General features: G+C 51.1%; 2 protein-coding genes across 2 annotated transcripts; both read left to right on the forward strand.

The window, feature by feature from the left end:
• The first annotated feature begins 2,157 nt into the window (after positions 1-2,157).
• Positions 2,158-10,426, forward strand: LOC135991976 (fractalkine-like). Its single transcript, XM_065640871.1, has 3 exons — positions 2,158-2,377; positions 5,249-5,369; positions 6,223-10,426. The coding sequence occupies exons 1-3, from the start codon at positions 2,311-2,313 to the stop codon at positions 7,415-7,417; spliced, it is 1,383 nt and encodes a 460-aa protein (XP_065496943.1). The 5' UTR covers positions 2,158-2,310; the 3' UTR covers positions 7,418-10,426.
• Positions 10,427-16,241: 5,815 nt separating this feature from the next.
• CCL17 (C-C motif chemokine ligand 17) lies at positions 16,242-17,519 on the forward strand. The gene is made up of 3 exons (XM_065641254.1): positions 16,242-16,355; positions 16,749-16,860; positions 17,244-17,519. The coding sequence occupies exons 1-3, from the start codon at positions 16,289-16,291 to the stop codon at positions 17,347-17,349; spliced, it is 285 nt and encodes a 94-aa protein (XP_065497326.1). The 5' UTR covers positions 16,242-16,288; the 3' UTR covers positions 17,350-17,519.
• The last annotated feature ends 754 nt before the right edge of the window (positions 17,520-18,273 follow it).

Here is an 18,273-nt window from a genome sequence, read left to right on the forward strand (position 1 = left end):
CTGCCTGCCCTCATCCACATCACAATTTAATCTGCAGTCCCAGACCCACGCTGAATAAGTACTTGTTATTCCTAAAAACTAATGCAAAACCAAATCAGATTGACAACAGCAATTGCCTAGACAATTTCTATCATAACTGAAGAAGCTAAAACCAGCTGAAGCAAAGACAAGCCCAGAGAAGTCCTGAGATCCTCCAATGTCAAATCGATACAACGCCCTGATACAGCAGAAATATCTCCTGGGCTACAGTGAGTCCTCTGGGTTTTTAAACACTGCAAGATCTAGAAGAAACGCAGTAAGTGGCTGGCACTGGTGCGCTGGAGGGGCAGATGTGCGATGGGATGGGGAGTGTGGTGCAGGACACGGGTTGGGACCGATGATGCCAGTTTTCTGCCAGCTGCAGCCCAGGCTTGTTGCTGCTCATCGGAGCTGATCACTGTGCCTCTGTGTCCTGCTTTTGGTGGGAACTGCAGGGATTTGCTGGTGGCTTAGACTTGCACTGCTGCTGGCACTTAAAGGTGTGCAATGGCCCGTGGAGGTGCAGTGAGGCTGCAGCTGTCCTCCAGCTGTGGGATTTCCTTGTGCAGATGCCACCTCTGAATCCAGCTGCCGAGCTCACGGGGAGCAAAGGGAGGTCTCAGAGTGTCCTGGAGGAGTCCCCTACCAGGTGAAATCACCACCAGCCCAGTGTGCTTTACCTTGCCAAAGAGCTGTTTGCACCTTAAAACCAACAACACCCGTGGAAAGTCCTGCCTTTAGCAAACACACATCCTCCCACATTATGTGCATGCTGGAGCCTTTTATCAGCTTTATCCCTGGCTGGCAGTAAACCCTTTGCAGAAGAAACAAAACCTGTTTCTTCAGAGGAGATGTGAACAAGTGTGAGCCGTGACACCAGTTCCAGCAGCCAAGGTGCCCGGTGGCCTCAGGCAATGGCAGTTCCTGGAATCAAAATTTATTGTAAGGCTCTGCCCAGTCTGAGAAAACACCGTTAGGCAAGAGGCCAGAAAACATGCCAACAAATGCAGCATGTTCTGTTCTGCCTGGATCAAAGAGACTAGTTCGAGGTCTTAATTTTTATTTTATTTCCCTGAATTATCTTCTATTACAATATAAGCAAAGGCTGAAGTTACGGGCTGGGAGTTTCACCAAATGTTTTTAAAATGCACCATATGGAAACTTGGGGAGTTTTCACTCTTAAAAATAAAATCCTATCTGGAACTGTTGGAATTTCCCGCAGCCCAGAGAAGCCAGGTTTCCACCAGCCTTAAGAAAACTCCAAGGAAAAAAAGATTTCAGAGGCAGCCACACTGTTTCAGTCCTGATCTTATCTTCATCTTTCAGTTGAGGGAGTTGGTAGGGGGAAATTATTGTATTCTACTGGGATCTAAGATGAAAGAGAAAGTAAAGATGCAGGATGTGACTGCTGTGTTGATATGTCCGCTTTAGGCCTGGCTTTGTGCTGGTGCCAGTAAGCCCCCCAGCTGGCCTGGGTGCTGCAGATCTGGGGGCCTCGTACTCCTGCTCTGACCATCAGCAGGACCCCGATGGCTCGGCCCCTGCCCTGTACTGAAAGCTGGGGCTGTAGTAACAAGTACACATCTCAGACAACGTGCCCGGGGAACAAGGAGCTGCCTGGGGACGCCACTGGGTCCCTGCTCACCCTTTGCTTTGGTGATGCTCCCGTCTCCTAAGAGGCAGCCTGGCCTGAGCTCAGCAGTCTGGCTGAGGAACTTGCGATCCTGATTTTGGCCTAAAGACAAGTGCTGCTGTTATAAAATGGCTGCCAAAAGGGAAGGGGGTAGCTGCTTTTGCATTTGGGGTAAATAATGAGCTTAATGTGCGTGGGGGAGCTGGAGGTTGGAGGTGGGGAGAGCATCACAAGCCTGAGGACAGAGGCGCCTTAGAAGGGGCTGTCTGGCCATGAGAAACATCGGTGGGAAAGGAGGAGGGAGCAGCTGACTCCTGAAAGTCTGTGCCTGAATGGATAATTTGCCAAAGAGGCTGGAGCTGACCTGCCTGCGCTAAGAAAAGCTGATGTAAGTGCAGCCGGGAAATTCCAGGAGCTATCTAGCTCCGGAGCGGACGATATTCCCTCCCCATCCCTCTCTTCCCTCCTCCTCCTGTCGTCACCCCGGGACGCATGCGGGGGAAGCTGAATAACAGCTTAAACCCCACCGCGGGGCTTCATAATCCTGGAATGAGCTGCAGCAGCTGCGTTGCTCCAGAGAATGCCATAAGCAGTCAGGAGAGGGAAATACTGCCCGTAATCCTTCCCTGCATGTCTTTCCTGCTGCCGACCACAGGAACATGAAGGCTCTTTCTTTCCAGGTCCTTTTCGTGCTGTGGGTCTTGTGCCTGGTGACCCTGGCTGGAGGTGAGTCCCAGCTCTGCTTGCCACCCCCGGGCTCCCCAGGGGAGCAGCCGGGTTCAGGACGGGCTGGTGAAGGGGAGGAGGGAATAGGTGACACTGGATGGGGCTACGGGCACCAAGGCACCTTCGTGGGCTATGGGGGTCTCGCAGCCGGATCGGGCTGGGCTTGGGAAGCAGCGGGGGGAGCCTATGGCAGCAATCAGGCAGCAGGGAAGTCTGAGCAGCCCCGTGATGGCTTTTGTCACTCCTGAGGGTGGGTGGCGAGAGTGTCCGAGGGTCTTTTGGATCACTGAAAATAAGTGTAACGCGCTTCTTTTCCCCTTTTTCTCATGTCCCCTAGGGACATGCCATGGGGGCGGATGGCAGCCTGTCCAAGGATGGATGGATGTCTGTCTGCACAGGTACCCTGAGCAACCCTCGCTGCGAGGGGGGGGATGCTGTCACCTGCAGCCCCAGTGCCTGTGCAGGGTGTTTGTGTGTGTGTGCACGGGGGAAAGTCTGTTCGCTGGATAAAGATCTTTATTGCTCCACAGTGGTGCTGAGTGAGGCGGGGGGACCGGGAGGAGGTGGGCACACCTCTCCTCGGCGGGTCTCAGCTTAAGTCGTCTATGGCACAGATCAGTGCCCAAGGCAGCAATTAAACCAGGTGGGTTGCCAGGCTGGCAGCTGGATTCTCATCAGCGCAGGCAAAGCTGGACTTTGCCCAGGACAAAGGGGTGATGTATTCCCACCATGGGGAGAAGGGCAAAGAGCTTTTAGGAGCTGTGCCCCGCTGCCACCAGATGGGAGGAGTGAGGACAGCAAGAAGGGCAGCTGGGGCTGGAGCTGCTGCTTCTCCTCACACCTCCGGGCAGGTCCTCCAGGGCTGGCCTGGGTAAAGTGGGCAATGGGGACACAGGGCAATGGGGACACAGGGCAATAGGGACACAGGGCAGCTTACCCGGCCCTGAGAACGTGCTGCCTGCTTCAGCACTGCCTGGCTGTGCTTGCCTGCGACCAAGCATCCATCTCCTCCAAAGTGCTGAAATCAGGCTGGCTCTGCAGAGAAAACGGCTGGTGGTGCTCCCTGGCCAGGGTCTCTTGAGGAACCGCGCTGAGAAGCAGGTACTAATGGCTCCCAGGAGCAGTGCCCCCCAGGAGCGGTCCTCCCAGGTGGATAAACAGCTGGATCCCAGGTGTCCCTGAGGTCCCTTTGGCAAAGATTCAGATGCAGCTTGGAGAATTGGGTTGTGTGTCCTGGGAGATGGGGGACCAGCAGGACTGTCTCTGTGCTCCCTCTGACAGCACTCTCTCCTTACAAGGTGCTTTCCGAGCTCCTCCTCTCGGGAAAAGCACACCAGCAGTTCAGCTCATTGCAAACCATTTGCGCTGGTGCCAATAATCGGAAAATCAATTAATGGTTATCAGAGGAGAAGGGCCTTTGGGAGCAGTCCCTGCCATGCACCTCCCTGACTGTCCACAGGGAAGGATCAGCTCTCTTGTTGCTGTGCCTGTTTTGCTGAGCAATGCTGCTGAAAGCGGAGGACACCAGCAGTATGTCCTGTGGCTAATGGGCGTTAATTTGGAAACCGATAATTCCTGAGTGGGTATTCCTGACCCTAAGGTTCTGCAGAAAACATATTGTGTGAACAGAGTTTTGCTTTAAAATTACAGAGACCTAGAGATTGACATGTGCTTCTGTGCAGGGGCCACAGGAGTGTTTGCTGTGGATTTCTTTGCGGCCGTGGGTTTCCCCAGTAAATGGATCAAAAGAGCTGAGGGTGCTGCTGCCATGATGCTCATTCTTGCTCCCAGTGGCTGGATCATTCCCAGCTGAACTGCTTCAAATTCACCAAATTCATCTGGGAATCTGAGACAACATTTTGTATAGACAGCCTGATCCGAACTAGACTCCAGTTTCTTTCTTCACGGGGGGCCTTGGATAAGTCAGGGCTTGTTTTTCTAAGTCTTGCCCTCTGGGACGTCAGAAACCAGTTTTGAGGCTGCATTGTGCAACCTCCCCTTGCTTGGCAAAAGCCTGTTGTTGGAGCCTGGGATCTGGTGGAGGAATGAAGGGTCCCCAGTGGTGTGACTGGCTTTGCCCCTTGAAGGAGTCAAGTGGGGTTTTATTTTTACACTTTGTAAAATGAAAAACATATTTTCTGGTAGGGATGGAAAAGAGTTGTTTGATGAGAAACTGCTGTGAAACTGGGCTGTTGAGATATCTCTGGGAGCAATGTATTGTTCACCAGAAGGTTCTTTCTCTGCACCTTCTTTCTCTGCACCTTTTCTCTGAGTCCAAGTGGTGTTCAGAGCTCACATACCAGCAAACAAAGAGGCAGGATGCTCACCTGGAGGGAAACTCCTGCAGAAGAAAAAAACATGACTGATCCAGATGAGAGGTTGAGCATGCTGCCCTCTGACCTGCACCACCTGCACCAAGAGCTCGTTGGTGATGATTGTAGCAGGCCTTTTTGGGATGAAGAAATGTGTCTTCTGGACACCATGCTGAGAGCAGTCCTCCTGTGACCCAAAGGGGAGAGGACCTGCAGGTCCAGGTGCTCACACAAAGGACCTCCAGTCAGTGCTTGCACGTCCTATAGAGTGATGTGCAACGGACATGTGTGTCTCACGAGCCCCGCAATTTTCACAGTGCTTTATATAAGTATATACGTGTATTATTATTTTTCAGTTTTCTGGGTATCTCACCACTTGTTTGGGTGAAACAAACAATCCTGACCCTGATGGGATTTGTCTTCTTGTCATTTTAGCAGGGATTGGAAACATTCATAGCAAGCTTTGGATTCCTTCTCCCCAGAGAAACAGAAAAAGAAACTTTGCTGATTTTTACAGTACCTATAGCCAGCATGTAATATGTTGAAAACTTTATTTCAGGACAACCCAAAGCACCTCTGAAGTGCTCAATAGAGTGCAGACATTTCACGTCTCCAATAGCGGCGAAGCGGATAAGGAGCTACCGCAGGACCGAGCCCCGCTGCAGCAGACAAGCCATCATGTAAGCTCTGCCCCACCGCCCCTCCGTGCCCCGCGCCCCCCAACACCGATAACGCATTAAACTGCCAGCAAATGCCCTTGCTTTGGAGCAAGCAGCTGCCCGGAGACAGAGCGAACGCTAGTATTTATTTGAAGGGTGGGTGGGGTTTTTTCCTTATTTCAAGACCAACAGCCTCCAGCAGAGATCAGGGGCTCATGCACAGAGAGAGACAGGCAGAAATGGGAGAGAGAGGGACAGACTGACGTACTTGTCGGCAGAACGGGGCAGTGAAGCATGCAGGACGAGCTTGCACATTTCTGTGAAAGCAGGTATTTTCTCTGCTGACAAATTCAGACTTGTGAGCATGTCTGGAGATGAGAAAAGCTACTTTTTTTTTTTTTTTTTTTCCCCAGGATAATTGTTGTTTTCAACTTAGACTAAAGATGAGGCACCATGGAGACCGCTTTATGGCAGCCCAGGAGGTTGCTCCAAAGTGACCATGCTGGGCTGACCATGGGAAGCCTCATCTTGCTCAGTAAATCAGGGGGTTTTATCTTCACGTATGCTTGCCCCTGGGCAGCTAGTGCCTGCAGAGCTTCCTGCTCTGAGCGCTGGTGGCAAACACTCTGCCCAAACACCAGGAAAAAGCTCTCAATAGATAAAATCTTCTTAGGGGAAATCCTTCACCCATGACTCATGTTCAGCTGCTCTTCATTCAGTCAGATCAGAGGCACCTGCCCTTCCTGAAATAATCTATCCGACATGCTGATGTTTACTATCAGCTTGAGAGTCAGCATGCCTTGTCTTCCCCATCATGCTGATCATCTACACCAGTGTTTTCTTTATCCAGTAAGTGATGTCTTTTTATTTTCAGACTTATTACTCTGAGGTCCATGGAGATTTGTGCAGATCCAGAGGCAGAGTGGGTGAAGAAGATCGTAGAGAAACTGGACCAGAAAAAGGCTGCAGCCTCCCCACTTCCCCGTGATGCCACCCCAGCAGCAGCACCAGAAGGGCCTGGTGTTTTCCAGAAACACATTGGTCTTATAGTAACAGCTCCATCTCAAGCCACCGCACCAACTAGTTTCTTCCAAGGGACCGGCACAACAGTTTTGGAGAGAATACATGTTCCTGCTGCCAGGACAGAGGCGTCCAGCACGTCCCCGCCAGCCATGCAGGACACGACCCAGCTCCCTGCAGGATTGTCCCCTGTGATCTGGGAAGCTGCTGCCCGCTCTGAAGTCATTCCAGAAGCAAACAGAGATTTCTTAAAATCTCCTGCACCTTCAACAACTTTTGCAGCAGGCATGGCCTTCAGCCAGACCACCCCATATCCCACGGCTCTTGTGCATGGCTTTGTCAAGGCTGTAGGATCTACAGAAGAACCTGTAGGACACACTGCAAATGCTACGGCTAATGTTCGAGATTTGACTTCTCCTACTGCAAATTCAGACCCCATGGCCATTACTGAAGGATCAGAACATCCCGTACTTTCTCCAAATGAATCCCTGGACCCTGAAAGTGCAAGAGCCAACACATCACATACTGTGTCTGACAGTTTTAGTTCAGATCTCCCCTCCATCCTAGACAGCATGGAGATTGCCACAGTCCCAGCCACATCAGTTCCACCAGCGACTACTTCAGTTCCTACTCTAAACCCCACAATTGCCACAGGCAAAGGTCCTTCTGTCCATGTCAACAAGGTTTCCAGTTCCTCTGCAGATGCTTTTGGTGCTAGAATAGTTGATTATTCACCATCTGTAGGAAAGCAAGGTCCTTCAGATACGTTAGTTTTTACCAGTCGAACATTCTCCGGCCAAGCCAGAGCACAGATGACTACAGAAAGACCAAAGAATCTGCCTCTTCCCAGCTTCTTGTCAGGATCTCAAATGCATTTTGTCATCCCAGTTTCTCTGGTAGGTGGTCTGATGGCTTGCAGTGTCGCTGCCGTATGGCTGTATCTAAAATTTGGAATAAAAAGAGAAGAAATGTCAAGAGAAATGGTACAGGGCTTGCTCTACCAGAAGGAGACACATCAAAACAATGTCTTTCCAATGGAAGTAATCTGAGTGCTTTACGGTATGAACATTTTTGGCCTAAACTATATGTGTGTTGCTGCAGGAAAACTAAGTTTATGCTGAACTGGTGACCGGTAGGAAGCACAAAAGGGAACAAAAGTACCAGCAAAACCTGTTTTTTGCAGAGCAGAATGTCCAGAAATATACCTAAGTCATCATTGGCCAATTATGGTATTTTGGAAATAAATGAGATGCTGCTTTTTTCCTTCTGCACTGTTAGGTACAAAGGCTGTCGCTGTTCTAGAGCTGCTTGGTGGCTCTCTGCCAGGTGGTGGGTAGAACTGAATTTCCAAATTCCTGCTGGGAATTTTTCTGCGTTTCATCACGGCCCAGCCAAGAAGCCACCCACTCACCCCCGCTGCTGGACTCAGACTCAACCACCTTGAGCAATCTTAACACCAAACCCAGGCAATTTGCACTTAACAAGTTCTCTGCTGCTTCTTTCTTTGCACTTCAGTTTGCTGCTCTGTCAGACCAAGACCGATGCTGGTGGTCAGCTGGGTGCTGGCACCCCATGGGCTGACCAAATACCCTATTTACTCTTGCCGGAGACACAAGGGCTGGTCTAGCTTGTCATATAGAGGCGACAAAAACTGCATCTGGTTAGGAAACTGCAGGTCAGTGCTACACGTTTCACATTCAGAGGAGCTGGCAACCCATAATGGATCTCCTCCTTGAAATCCAGACACCTTTCTCTGCAACGTCTGTCGGCACTGAGTATTTTCTTCGTCACTCAATTTTGTTATTCCTGTGATAACACTGGGGGCCTTTTGCTGTTCTCTGCAAACACAAAATTCAGGAAATAATCTTTTGGAGCAGCTAAATGCAATTCTGGATTTAGTCATATAGGAATTACTCCACTGCAGCAGATGTGCCATCGTTCTGGTCCCATATTCTCTCTAGAAAGAAGCACGTTTGCTGATCAACAAAAAATTACAAAATGTCTATTCATGGTCCTACACTTCAGCCGCATTTTAGTTTTTCTTTTATGTACAGCACTGATCACCAGGCTATTAAATCTGTAACAGTACCAGGCTTTTTTTAACCCAAGTTGGTTTTACTTTTTACACATCTAGACATTGCTGTATCTCTTGTTTGTGGTCAGTTCCTGAAAGCCCTTATTAGACATGGACTCCAGTATGATTTTTGCTGGAGCATGCAAAGGTCTTCACAATAAGATACTTCATAGGTAGAGATATGTATCAAGGGTCAGAACTTCCTCTAGCCAAACTCAGTGGATCAGATTCCAAAGTATAAATATGCATGTAGAAAAATGAAAGCAAAATCACATAAAAAGCAAGACAATAAAAGCAAAAATGGTGGGCCGGTTGCAAATCAGACCTAGAGGAAGACGGTGTGTTAGATCCATCAGATCACACCTCCAGGGCATCCATCTGTCCATCCCTGGAGGATGAAGGTGGACTGCAATGGTATTTGTTTTCTTCCATCATTCGGTCTTTTATTTCTACATTTTGTTGTCTTAAAAGAAATGAGCTAGGGATTGATCTCAGGCTTTGCAAGTACAGAATGCAATCAGATTAACTGTAATTAGAAATTTGGGGTGAAACCACTCCTTGTGCAGCAGCACTCCTGTGCAGCCCAGCTGTGTAACACTGGTTGGGATTGATTTACCTGGAGGGTAAATCAGGGGCTGTCAGCAACACCTCCCCATCTGCCCTGCTCCTGTACGGCAGGGGTTTGTGGCCTCACAGTTTGTGAGATGGTGTATTATGGCATTTTTCATATGTGAAACACTAGAGATGTTATTTTTGTAGTAGATTTTTCTAGCCATTTGAATGTATGTAATGTCCTGTCTTTGCTACTGGAGCATTGCAGAGCTGAGACCTTTCTGGGAACATTGGAAAACACTGTGCCTTGTCTATTTTCTTGCTGGTCTTGGATGACTTGGGCATATCCATGGAAGCTGGGTCGCTCTCCAGGAACCTCAGCAAATGGAGTGGGCACATGTCTTGTCTGGCTACGGGTGAAGTCCTCAGCCTGGAGTGATGCTGGGGAGATGAATGTTCACCAGGCAGATCTGACCACTTCGAGTCTCGCCGTGGTGTTTGTAAGGATGCTGGTTTTGGCTCCGTGGATGGCTCCCGTCACCTTCCAGCTGCACGGTCATGCTGGCCCTCACCAGGAGGAGCTTCTCCTCCAGCTGGGACCAGTCCTTGTCCTTGCCTTGCTCCTCTCTCCTGTTCCCAGGGCTGGCAGCAGGCGGGGTGCTGGCAGCCCTCATGGGGGGCAGCTAAAACTCCGGGCAGAAGGTGAATGATGCCTCAGGATCAGGGAGCCTGCAGGTGTCACCGGTTCCTGGGGCTTAAAATGTCATCTGTAGTAGAGCACAGTGGCTGTTACAAGCTCTGATTCATTTGTGTATTGAGTATATATGACTGAGTGTGCAAGATTTATGTTCTGTACCTCTTTTTAGACATAAAAGTAATCAAGTCTTTATGTTAAAAACTCTTGTCCTCGGGTGATTCAGCTCAGGGCTGGGTGACCAAGCCTGTCTCCTGCAGAGATAAATTCATGTGATTAAGCACCATGAGGGGAATCTCAGCATCGCCGAGACAGCAAAGCTGGCGCAGGTGGTGCGGACAGGCTATTGCTCCACCTTTTCACTGTTTATGGGCTTCAGTCTCACAAAAAATTTTCAGGGAATTTATTTTCTCACAGGGAGTCACATTTCCCATCCTGCTAAGGAAATACTGAAAAAAACCAGAATCATAGAACACTGGGTTGGAAGGGATCACAAGGATCATCTGGTCCAATCTATCCTGGCAGAAGCACAGTCTAGACAAGATGGCCCAGCACCCTGTCCAGCTAAATCTTAAAAGTGCCCGATGCTGGGGAATCCACCGCTTCCCTGGGAGAACAGGGGTTTTGCTTTGTTTCAGCAAAGCCACAGCTAAACAGGAGCCCGCAGAAAACAAACATTATGCTCCAGGTCAGTTCTGTAGGGGGGCAAGAGGCCAAGGGCTGAGCTAGGACCTCTTGCACCCCAGCCAGGCTTTGGGCTGCTCTTGTGTGCTCCTCTAGTGCCAGGGAGGAGAGCTGAGAAAGGCGATGCAATAAAAAAGCTGGTGCCCAGGGTGTCCTGCCTGGAGCGGGGAGCTGGAGGGAGCAAGAGGGTGAAGGATGAGCATCTCCCCTGCATCCCAGGAGCCCTCATCCTGTCATGCCCAGCCCCACAACCACCAGCACCATGGGGAGATGGTGTGGTCTGTGAAAACTTCCCCCAGATGAATCACCAGGCCAGAAAGGTCTTGTTGGGGATAAGGAGCTCTGTGGAAAGCACTTCTGTTTTCTTTTCTCCTCTCTGTTACAGGGAGAGGGCGGGCGAGGGAAGGGGAGGCTGTGTAAACAAGTCAGCCCCGACAGCAATGAATCATTTCCGACAGGCAGAGCGATCGCAGGCGCCAGCGCGGGGACATTCGGGGCTGTGTCTTGAGGCTCCAAAGGAGCTTTTGGACACCTAGTCCCCCAGCCAGCTGGTGGCACACACTCACCAGCTTTGCTGCTGCTCCCTGGCTTCACTGCCTCAGACAGTGCAAAGAAAGACCTCGTGTGCAGGATGTCCAGCCGTGCACTTCCCATGCTTCTCCTGGAGGCCCATGGCCTGCCTCAGGTGTAGAATTTGGCCCAGGAGATGACTAATGCCAAGTCTGTCATGCTCAGGTGGGACAAGGCTTGTCTTCTGCATGTACCTAATGTGCAAGATCTGCCTCTGCCATGAGGGTTCCTCACAGCCCACAGGGACAGGGGTCCCATGGTCGTGGTGTGCCCTGGTCCTTTGCTGACACACATCTTTGGTTTCCAGCTCCACATCAGTGCAAACCCTCTCCATCACTTCATTAGCCAGCTGTTTTGATTGACCTTATGAGAAGGGGAGTCACTGGCACTCCACACAGGCTCACCTCCATGCCTTCATATCCCCACAGAATCCATCAGATGGGAAAATAGCAGGCCTCGAAGGCACTAATTGGTCTTAATCACCCTGACCAGCCTCACCTGTGGATGGACTCACCCTCACACACACTCCCACCCTCTGCCCAAGGCTCGGGAGATCCACTTAATCTCAGGCTTGAGCCTTTAGTCCCTGCTTTGGGTGTGTTATAAGAGTGCTGGTCTGATGTCCTGGCTCTGGACCTATCTCTTGCATAGACCTTGGACGTATTCTGTAAGTATTTTGTCTCCTGGCTGGATAGATCCCTTTGCTGTTGTAGCCCTGTCTCTGTGCCCATCTCCTGCTGATGCTCCCTAACCCTCCCAAATGATCTTGGATCTGGTTCCTCACTTTGATGTATCTGGGACCACTGATGGACTCTGTTGCCAGCACCCAGCTCTGCTGCCCACACTCAGGCCCTGTGGGACCTCATCGTGCTGGTGAAGGCACTGCCTGTGCTGGGGTCACCCTTGGCTCCTGGCTCGTCCCCTCTCACTGACCCCTGCAACCTGGACCTGGCAATGAGACACCTCTGACACTGTCTTCTCCAAGCCTGACTTCACTCCAGGGTGATGTGTGAGGGACACGGTAATTCCCGTGAAGCAGAGACCCTGCAGTTTCTATCCTCTTTGGACTGTTACTTATGAGACGTCTGTTCCTGCTCGGCGTGGTGGTTTTTCCATGAAGCGTTACGTAAGCACGCTCACGCTTAGGGCAGCCGCTGGTCAAGCTGACACACCACCACTTTCATAACGCTGGCTCAGCAGAATGCAGATGCCTGCTTTGCTGCTTGGGCTTTCTGGATGCACGGCCGCAGTTCTGCTCTGTGGTTGTGGTTCTTCTATGCTTTGATTTTGCTTAATCTCCACTTTTATGAAGGCTGTGTCACTGTAAGGTCTGCTCTTGTAGCTGAAGTCTACCTTGGGTAAACACAGTTGACAGAGGAAGCTCCATTTCTGAAACACCCTTGAATTCTGACAGGTGAGCTACAAGGCCACAAAGTAAATCGTTTAAAAACATAATAGAAGGGAGAGGAGCCATCCAAGGAGGGATGTGTTGTCAACTTGCCAGATCAGACCATAGTTGGCACAAATACTTTTTTATTACAATATCTAGGGATATTCTTTCAACTGAATCTATTTTTCCAATTGCTGGGGTTTATCCTAATGCAAAACTAAGGAGGAAGTAAATGCATAACTTGTTCTACTGTCTCCTTGGAGTTATCAGGACTAATTCTGTTCAGAATTAAATTGCCAAAAATTAAGATGACATTGCTTCCATGTCCTATTCTTTTTCTGTTACCATAAAAGCTGAGCTGAAGCAGCTCTCCACAGCCATCTTTATCTCTAGGAGCTCAAAAATGGTGAATGTTGAAAAAAGGAGGCTGAAGTCTTCACCTGGCATCGTTTACCCTGATTGCCACCTGTCACAGAAGCCTCTCCAGTGCAGATTCTCCCTTGGGAGCAGCAGCTCCTCCTGACACCCCAGATCCCTCCTTCACTTAACCTTGAGGCAGCTGATCAACCTTACTGACCTCACTGGAGGAAAAAAGTGGAAAAATGTTCTCCTTTTCATGCATTTGAGGAAATTGGCGTCACATACTTTTTTTTTTTTTTTTTTTCTTCCTCAGCAAAGGGAACACTTCCAGTTTCTGGTCCAGGCACATCCACCCCTGCATCTCTGCTTGACTATGGTGGTGAGGGCTCCCTGCCTGGCTGTGCCGAGTTTCCACTCCGTCCCCCGTGCCAGTAGGCAAGCTTGCCCAAGGACTCGGTGCAGATAATCCCCCAGGGAAGGTCTGCTGGACACGTCCTTCCTGCAGCCGTCCTGTCTCATGACACTGTGTAGGACTTACTGCACAGGATGCAGCTTGGGTCACCGGCTTCCAGTACTTGGTGGTCCCCAGTGTCCAGCTGTAGGAAGCAGGCTTTGGAAGACACTCTTGTTTTCCTCTTTAAGTGTCTTTGCAGGCTGTAGGCACTGGCATGGTCATACCTGGAGTTGCAGAGTGAGCGCTGGCTCCAGGGAGGAACGGGAGCATCGTCTTTGGTTTGTGACTGTATCCTGAGTCAACCAGAGCTTCAAAATGGAGCTGGGGACACCCTTGAGTGAGCACCCCAAAGAAATGTGGAGACGCTTTGTGCTCAGAAAGCTGAAGTTTTAATAGAAAAACCAGAATCATTCATATTGGAAATGGAGAAGACTCAATGTGACTGGGTAGAACAGAAGATAATGGGGAAATTTCTGTTCCTGGAGGTTGAGATTAGATGACCTTTGAAAGTCCCTTCCAACCTAACTATTCTATTATTCCTAACCCTCCCACTGCCTCCTTGGAGGCAGGCTTCAGGCACTTGGTGATGCTCAGGTGATGCTCAGCCACCTCTCTCCTGCCTTGGCAGCCCAGCTGCTTTTGTGGCACAGAGCCTGTGCTCACCCCAGCGGCCCAATGACTGGCTGTTTCCCAGCAGAGCTGGGTGTGCTTAGTTGTCTGCTGAGACCTCATCTCCAAGTGTGGGGCTTGTTCTGCCTGGCTCCTTCCTCCCCACACCAGCATCTCTTCTGGCAAACGCTGCACCTGAAGTGGCCCCAAGCTCCTCTCCTCCTCCTCCTCTTGCAAAATCAAGAGAAAGCTGTTTGTCTTTCATGTAAACAAGTAAATTCTCCAGAGACCATTCAAATGAAAAGAGAATGTGGCCCAGCAATGGGGCTTTCCAGGGCGCCTAAGTTAATGACTGCACATCAGCATTTGCCTTCCCCAAAATAGAAGGATAAACATCGAATGTTCTCCAGGGAATTGTGAATTATTTGGCTGTGGTAGCCATGTGTCAAAAACCTGAGAAAGGGGAAGCAGAGCATCCAGGCCAGGTCTTCTGCCAGAGAAGCAAGCGCAGTTCTACAGAAGTGGCTCCCCGCTAGCATTTGTACTTCTCAAAGTTCTCTTTATCCAGAGCAGTCTCTTCCCTCTTCCCTGGCTGCTGGCTGTCCCCGTGCTTGTTCAGCCACCAGCACTACATGCTGTCCTGGCCACTCACCTAAAGCATCCCACATAGCTGAGGAAGGGTTGGGTGAAGCCCCAGGCCAGGGGAAGACATGCCATGGGGTTGCAGCAAGACCATGCCTCTCATCCCCCAAATCCTTCTGTGTTGCTCAGGGTCCAGCTGTTGGATGGCAGGCTCTGTGCTCCCATGGTCTGTGGCTGCAGGGGAGCCTGTGTTCCCCCAGCTTGAGGACACCTGCCACAGGTATGACAGCATCATGCCACCTGTGCTTGGTGGTCCTGTTCCTGTGTGCATCACAGGCAAGAAAAAAAAGCATCAGGAGGAGAAATACAGCCCACATCCCCAGCTTGGTGTTGTGGGTTTGATGCAGCTCACGGAGTGCTGTGGTCTCCAAAAGGCTGTCTGCTGGGACGATCTCCATGGGATGGGAGGCTGCTCTGGTCCCAGTAGCCGTGGCCCAAATTTGGGGGAGAGGCTCCTGGAGAGGCAGGTGAGTCTGCAAGAAGGGAGCCTGGGGCAGAGCAGAGATGGGGAGGTGGCCGAGAAGGGAAGAGAGCACCCACAAAGCTGTGGGAGAAAGATGTCTTTGGGGATCAGCTGGAGGGCACGGGGAATTTATTACAGCTCAGGGTTGAAGACACACAGGAAGAACCAAGCACTGTCCTTAGGGGCTGTGGGACCTGTCTAGACATCCTTTATTTTTAGTCCTCTGTCAGCTGCACAGCCTGGGTGGCCTCGTGGCAGCTTCTCCTGGGCCAAATCATGCTTTTGAGACTTAGAGACTCCATCTCTTCACTGAAGCTGAGCCAAAGTGCAACAGCTACAGGGCCTGAGTATGTACTTTAATCATTTATACAAGGTTGGGAATGGCCTTGGCATACCCTGCCTGGGCTCCTTCTTGAGCCATCATCATCAGGGAGATGTTTCCTCCTGCAGCTGGGGTTGAGGAGACCCAGGTGTGCCCAGAGCAGCTCTCACCACTGGGCGGTTTTCTGCCAAGTTTTTTAAAAGGTACCCAGGGATGACACAGTCCCAGGCATATTGTCCTGCTTCAAAGGGGCAGAGGGTGGCCAGAGGGTGCAAGTGTGAAGAAGGGCTTGAGGTGGCCCCTTGGGTAGCTCACAGTGGATGAGGGGAATTCGTGGTGTCTCAGGGATCTGTGTGGGACCCTGCTGCTCCATCCATCACTTACAGCCTTGGGGGGAAAAAAAAAAAATGTATGGGGAAAGAATAAGCTTCAGGGCAGGAGCTGTGCATGGGCTCTGCTGCACCCCCTTCTCCTTTCACCCCATGCTTCCCAGCTATAAACCGGGATTTGTGGTGGAGAACATGTGTTCCTCTCCATAAGAACAGCCTGGAATGTGATGCAATTTCTGGCAGTATTTGACATCTTGCAGCTTTTGAGCTGCAGAGGGCTGGTGGCAGCAGCAGTCACCATGTTTCTACTTAATGGCCCCCGGAAAGTTCACAAGTCACCCACCCCTCTCCAGCACGTTTGTGTTGGCTTCGGAGCTGAAAAGTGACTTTGCACAGAAAGTGGAGGCTTTGCCTCTGCTATCACCACCAGTCCTCTCCTGGTGGGTTTTGGGAGCCTTTGGGTTTATGGTTCTGCAGAGGAGGATTTCACTTCCCTTGTGCACGCTGCAGCTTTCCCGCAGACCCGTCTCGATGAACACAGAAGTTGCTAAAGGCTGTTCTGTCTTTCTAGGTATTGTCTCGGTCGGTAACCCTCCCAAGTGACATGGAAATCCCCTTGGCTTTCACTTGAATTTGGTCAAAATTCTTTGGAAAAGGGCTAATGTGTGGAGGGTGTGGAGAGGATAAATTGAGCACGTCCTTGCCTGAGCTCACAGTTGAGCTCCTCCGAAGCGGCGGAGCAGCACCCTGCCAAGCAAGAGCCCTCACGCAGCCACCATGCTCACTGCAAGGACAGCCCTGATGCTCACGGTGCTGCTCACCCTGTCCCTGTGCTGCGATGCAAGTAAGTCACCTCATGGGCCACTGCTGTGGGTTGGGGTCATCCTGTTGGGGAGGTCAGGCAAGAAACCCTGGGGCGGAGTGGGGATGGTGTTGCTGGCAGGAGGAGCAACCCCCTGGCTGGGACAGGGCTGCATGTCCTGGGGTGCAGGGAAGGGTGGAGATGGGTCCCAGGGCTGGGTGGCTTTGGCAAAGCCAAAGTTGGTGCTAGGTGGTGCTGTTGGTGCTGGGTGATAACTGGGAGCATCCTCCTGCCCCGGGAAGGGAGGAGCTGAGGCTCGTCATGGCAGCACCTGCAGAGCTTGGGGGATGTTCCACGCATCAGCCTTGTCATGGATGAAGGGCTAAAGACTGCTTTCCAAAGCCAGTGTTCACCATCTCTCTTTGTCTCCTCCAGTCCCTTCCTCACCAGTCGAGTGCTGCTACGATCACAGAAATTCCCCTCTCCCGCTGGTTAAACTAAAGGGATTCTACAAAACTCCCTTGGAATGTCCTGTTCCAGCAATTGTGTAAGTCCTGGTGGTTTCCCCACCACTGTGCTGTCTCCTGGGCCACCACGGGTTCAGTTCATCCATCCCATCTGAGGACAGGACTAGGCCAGGTGTGTGTGTCCTCCACGAGTGGCTGTCTTCCAGCATGAAGACGGGAGGACATGACTGTCTGGCCACTTCTACAGGGCAGAGTTAAGGACACAAGTCCATTGCAGCTCCTGAAGGCTCTGCGCAGGCTCTAGAAGCACTGGGCTGCAGGATGAGCTGCTTGTAGGACACCAAGTACCCTGGGGCAGTGTGCAGGGTCAAAGGGAAAGGAGGGCAGAGAAGGGAGGGTGGTATGGACACAAGTAGAATTACAGCTGTAGTTTGTCACTAAGCTTCACCTTTCATCTCATCAGGTTTGAGGTCAGGAACAAGACCATGATTTGTGCACACCCAGAGACTGATTGGGTGAAGAAAGCAGTCAAGTATCTTGAAAAAAAGAAAGGACGTCGTGCCTCATGATGTGGAGCAGGTGCCCTGATTCAGGATACCCAACATCCTGGTGGGAAGGAAGGTTTATATTCATCCTCCTGGAAAGGCCTGCGGAGGTCCCTGATGCTGAGGGATGTCACTGAGTCCCCAGAGCCCAGCACCACATTGACGAGCTGGGCACCGGCTCCTGGGGCACTGCCAGCCCTGCCAGCACCTATCACTGAGCACAGCCATGAAATAAAGATTTTCTTCATGTGGTACTGGAGAGTGGTGTCCTTTCTTCTCCCAGCCCCAGCAGCAGTGCTGCTGCCAGCTGGTCAAGGAACAGAGCTGGCCAAGAGGCTGGGGTGGCATGGGGGCTCTTCTCACTACCTCCCAAAACCCCATGGGTCTCACGGGGGCAGGTGGGGAGGGGGACAGGACAGGGTTGCATGGATGCTCTGGGCATTTGGGTCCTGGCTTCAAGGGGACCCAAAAGGGGCTGAAGGCTCCTCTGGGGGGTTTTAAGTGCAAAACTGCCATCTGTTTGGGGCTTAGAGCTCTCAGGTTGTCCCTTGCTTTGCCCCATGCATGAGCACAGCCTGGCTGCCACATCTTCCCTGGACTTTGTTGTATCTGAGCTGCAGAGGAAGGATTCATCTGCAGAGGTCCCAGTGCAGGTAGAACACATAGAATGGACAGGGAAGCAGACTTCACCGACGTGCAGCCATGGAAAGCCCCTCTGTGCCAGGGGGAGCTCACCAGTGATCCCTGCTAGGTTTGGGGATGGGGAAGAGAACTGGAAGGGCAAAGGTGAGAAAACTCATGTGTTGAGATAAAGACAAAAGCTGCACACATAAGCAAAGCAAAATAAGAGATTCATCCACTCCTTCCCACCAGCAGGCAGATGCTCATCCATTGTGAGCAGAGCAAGGCTCCATCACACCCAGCAGTGACTTGGGAAGAAAAATGTTT

This window comes from Caloenas nicobarica, chromosome 9 (assembly GCF_036013445.1).
Source record: "Caloenas nicobarica isolate bCalNic1 chromosome 9, bCalNic1.hap1, whole genome shotgun sequence".
Lineage (NCBI taxonomy): Eukaryota > Metazoa > Chordata > Aves > Columbiformes > Columbidae > Caloenas > Caloenas nicobarica.

Excerpts from the sequence above, each read along its gene's own strand:
- LOC135991976 (XM_065640871.1), top strand. The coding sequence starts at position 2,311 with ATGAAGGCTCTTTCTTTCCAGGTCCTTTTCGTGCTGTGGGTCTTGTGC. Across the intron at positions 2,378-5,248 it reads CCTGGTGACCCTGGCTGGAG|GACAACCCAAAGCACCTCTG; the intron begins GTGAGTCCCAGC and ends ACTTTATTTCAG. Across the intron at positions 5,370-6,222 it reads TGCAGCAGACAAGCCATCAT|ACTTATTACTCTGAGGTCCA; the intron begins GTAAGCTCTGCC and ends TTTTATTTTCAG.
- CCL17 (XM_065641254.1), top strand. The coding sequence starts at position 16,289 with ATGCTCACTGCAAGGACAGCCCTGATGCTCACGGTGCTGCTCACCCTG. Across the intron at positions 16,356-16,748 it reads GTCCCTGTGCTGCGATGCAA|TCCCTTCCTCACCAGTCGAG; the intron begins GTAAGTCACCTC and ends TGTCTCCTCCAG. Across the intron at positions 16,861-17,243 it reads TGTCCTGTTCCAGCAATTGT|GTTTGAGGTCAGGAACAAGA; the intron begins GTAAGTCCTGGT and ends TCATCTCATCAG.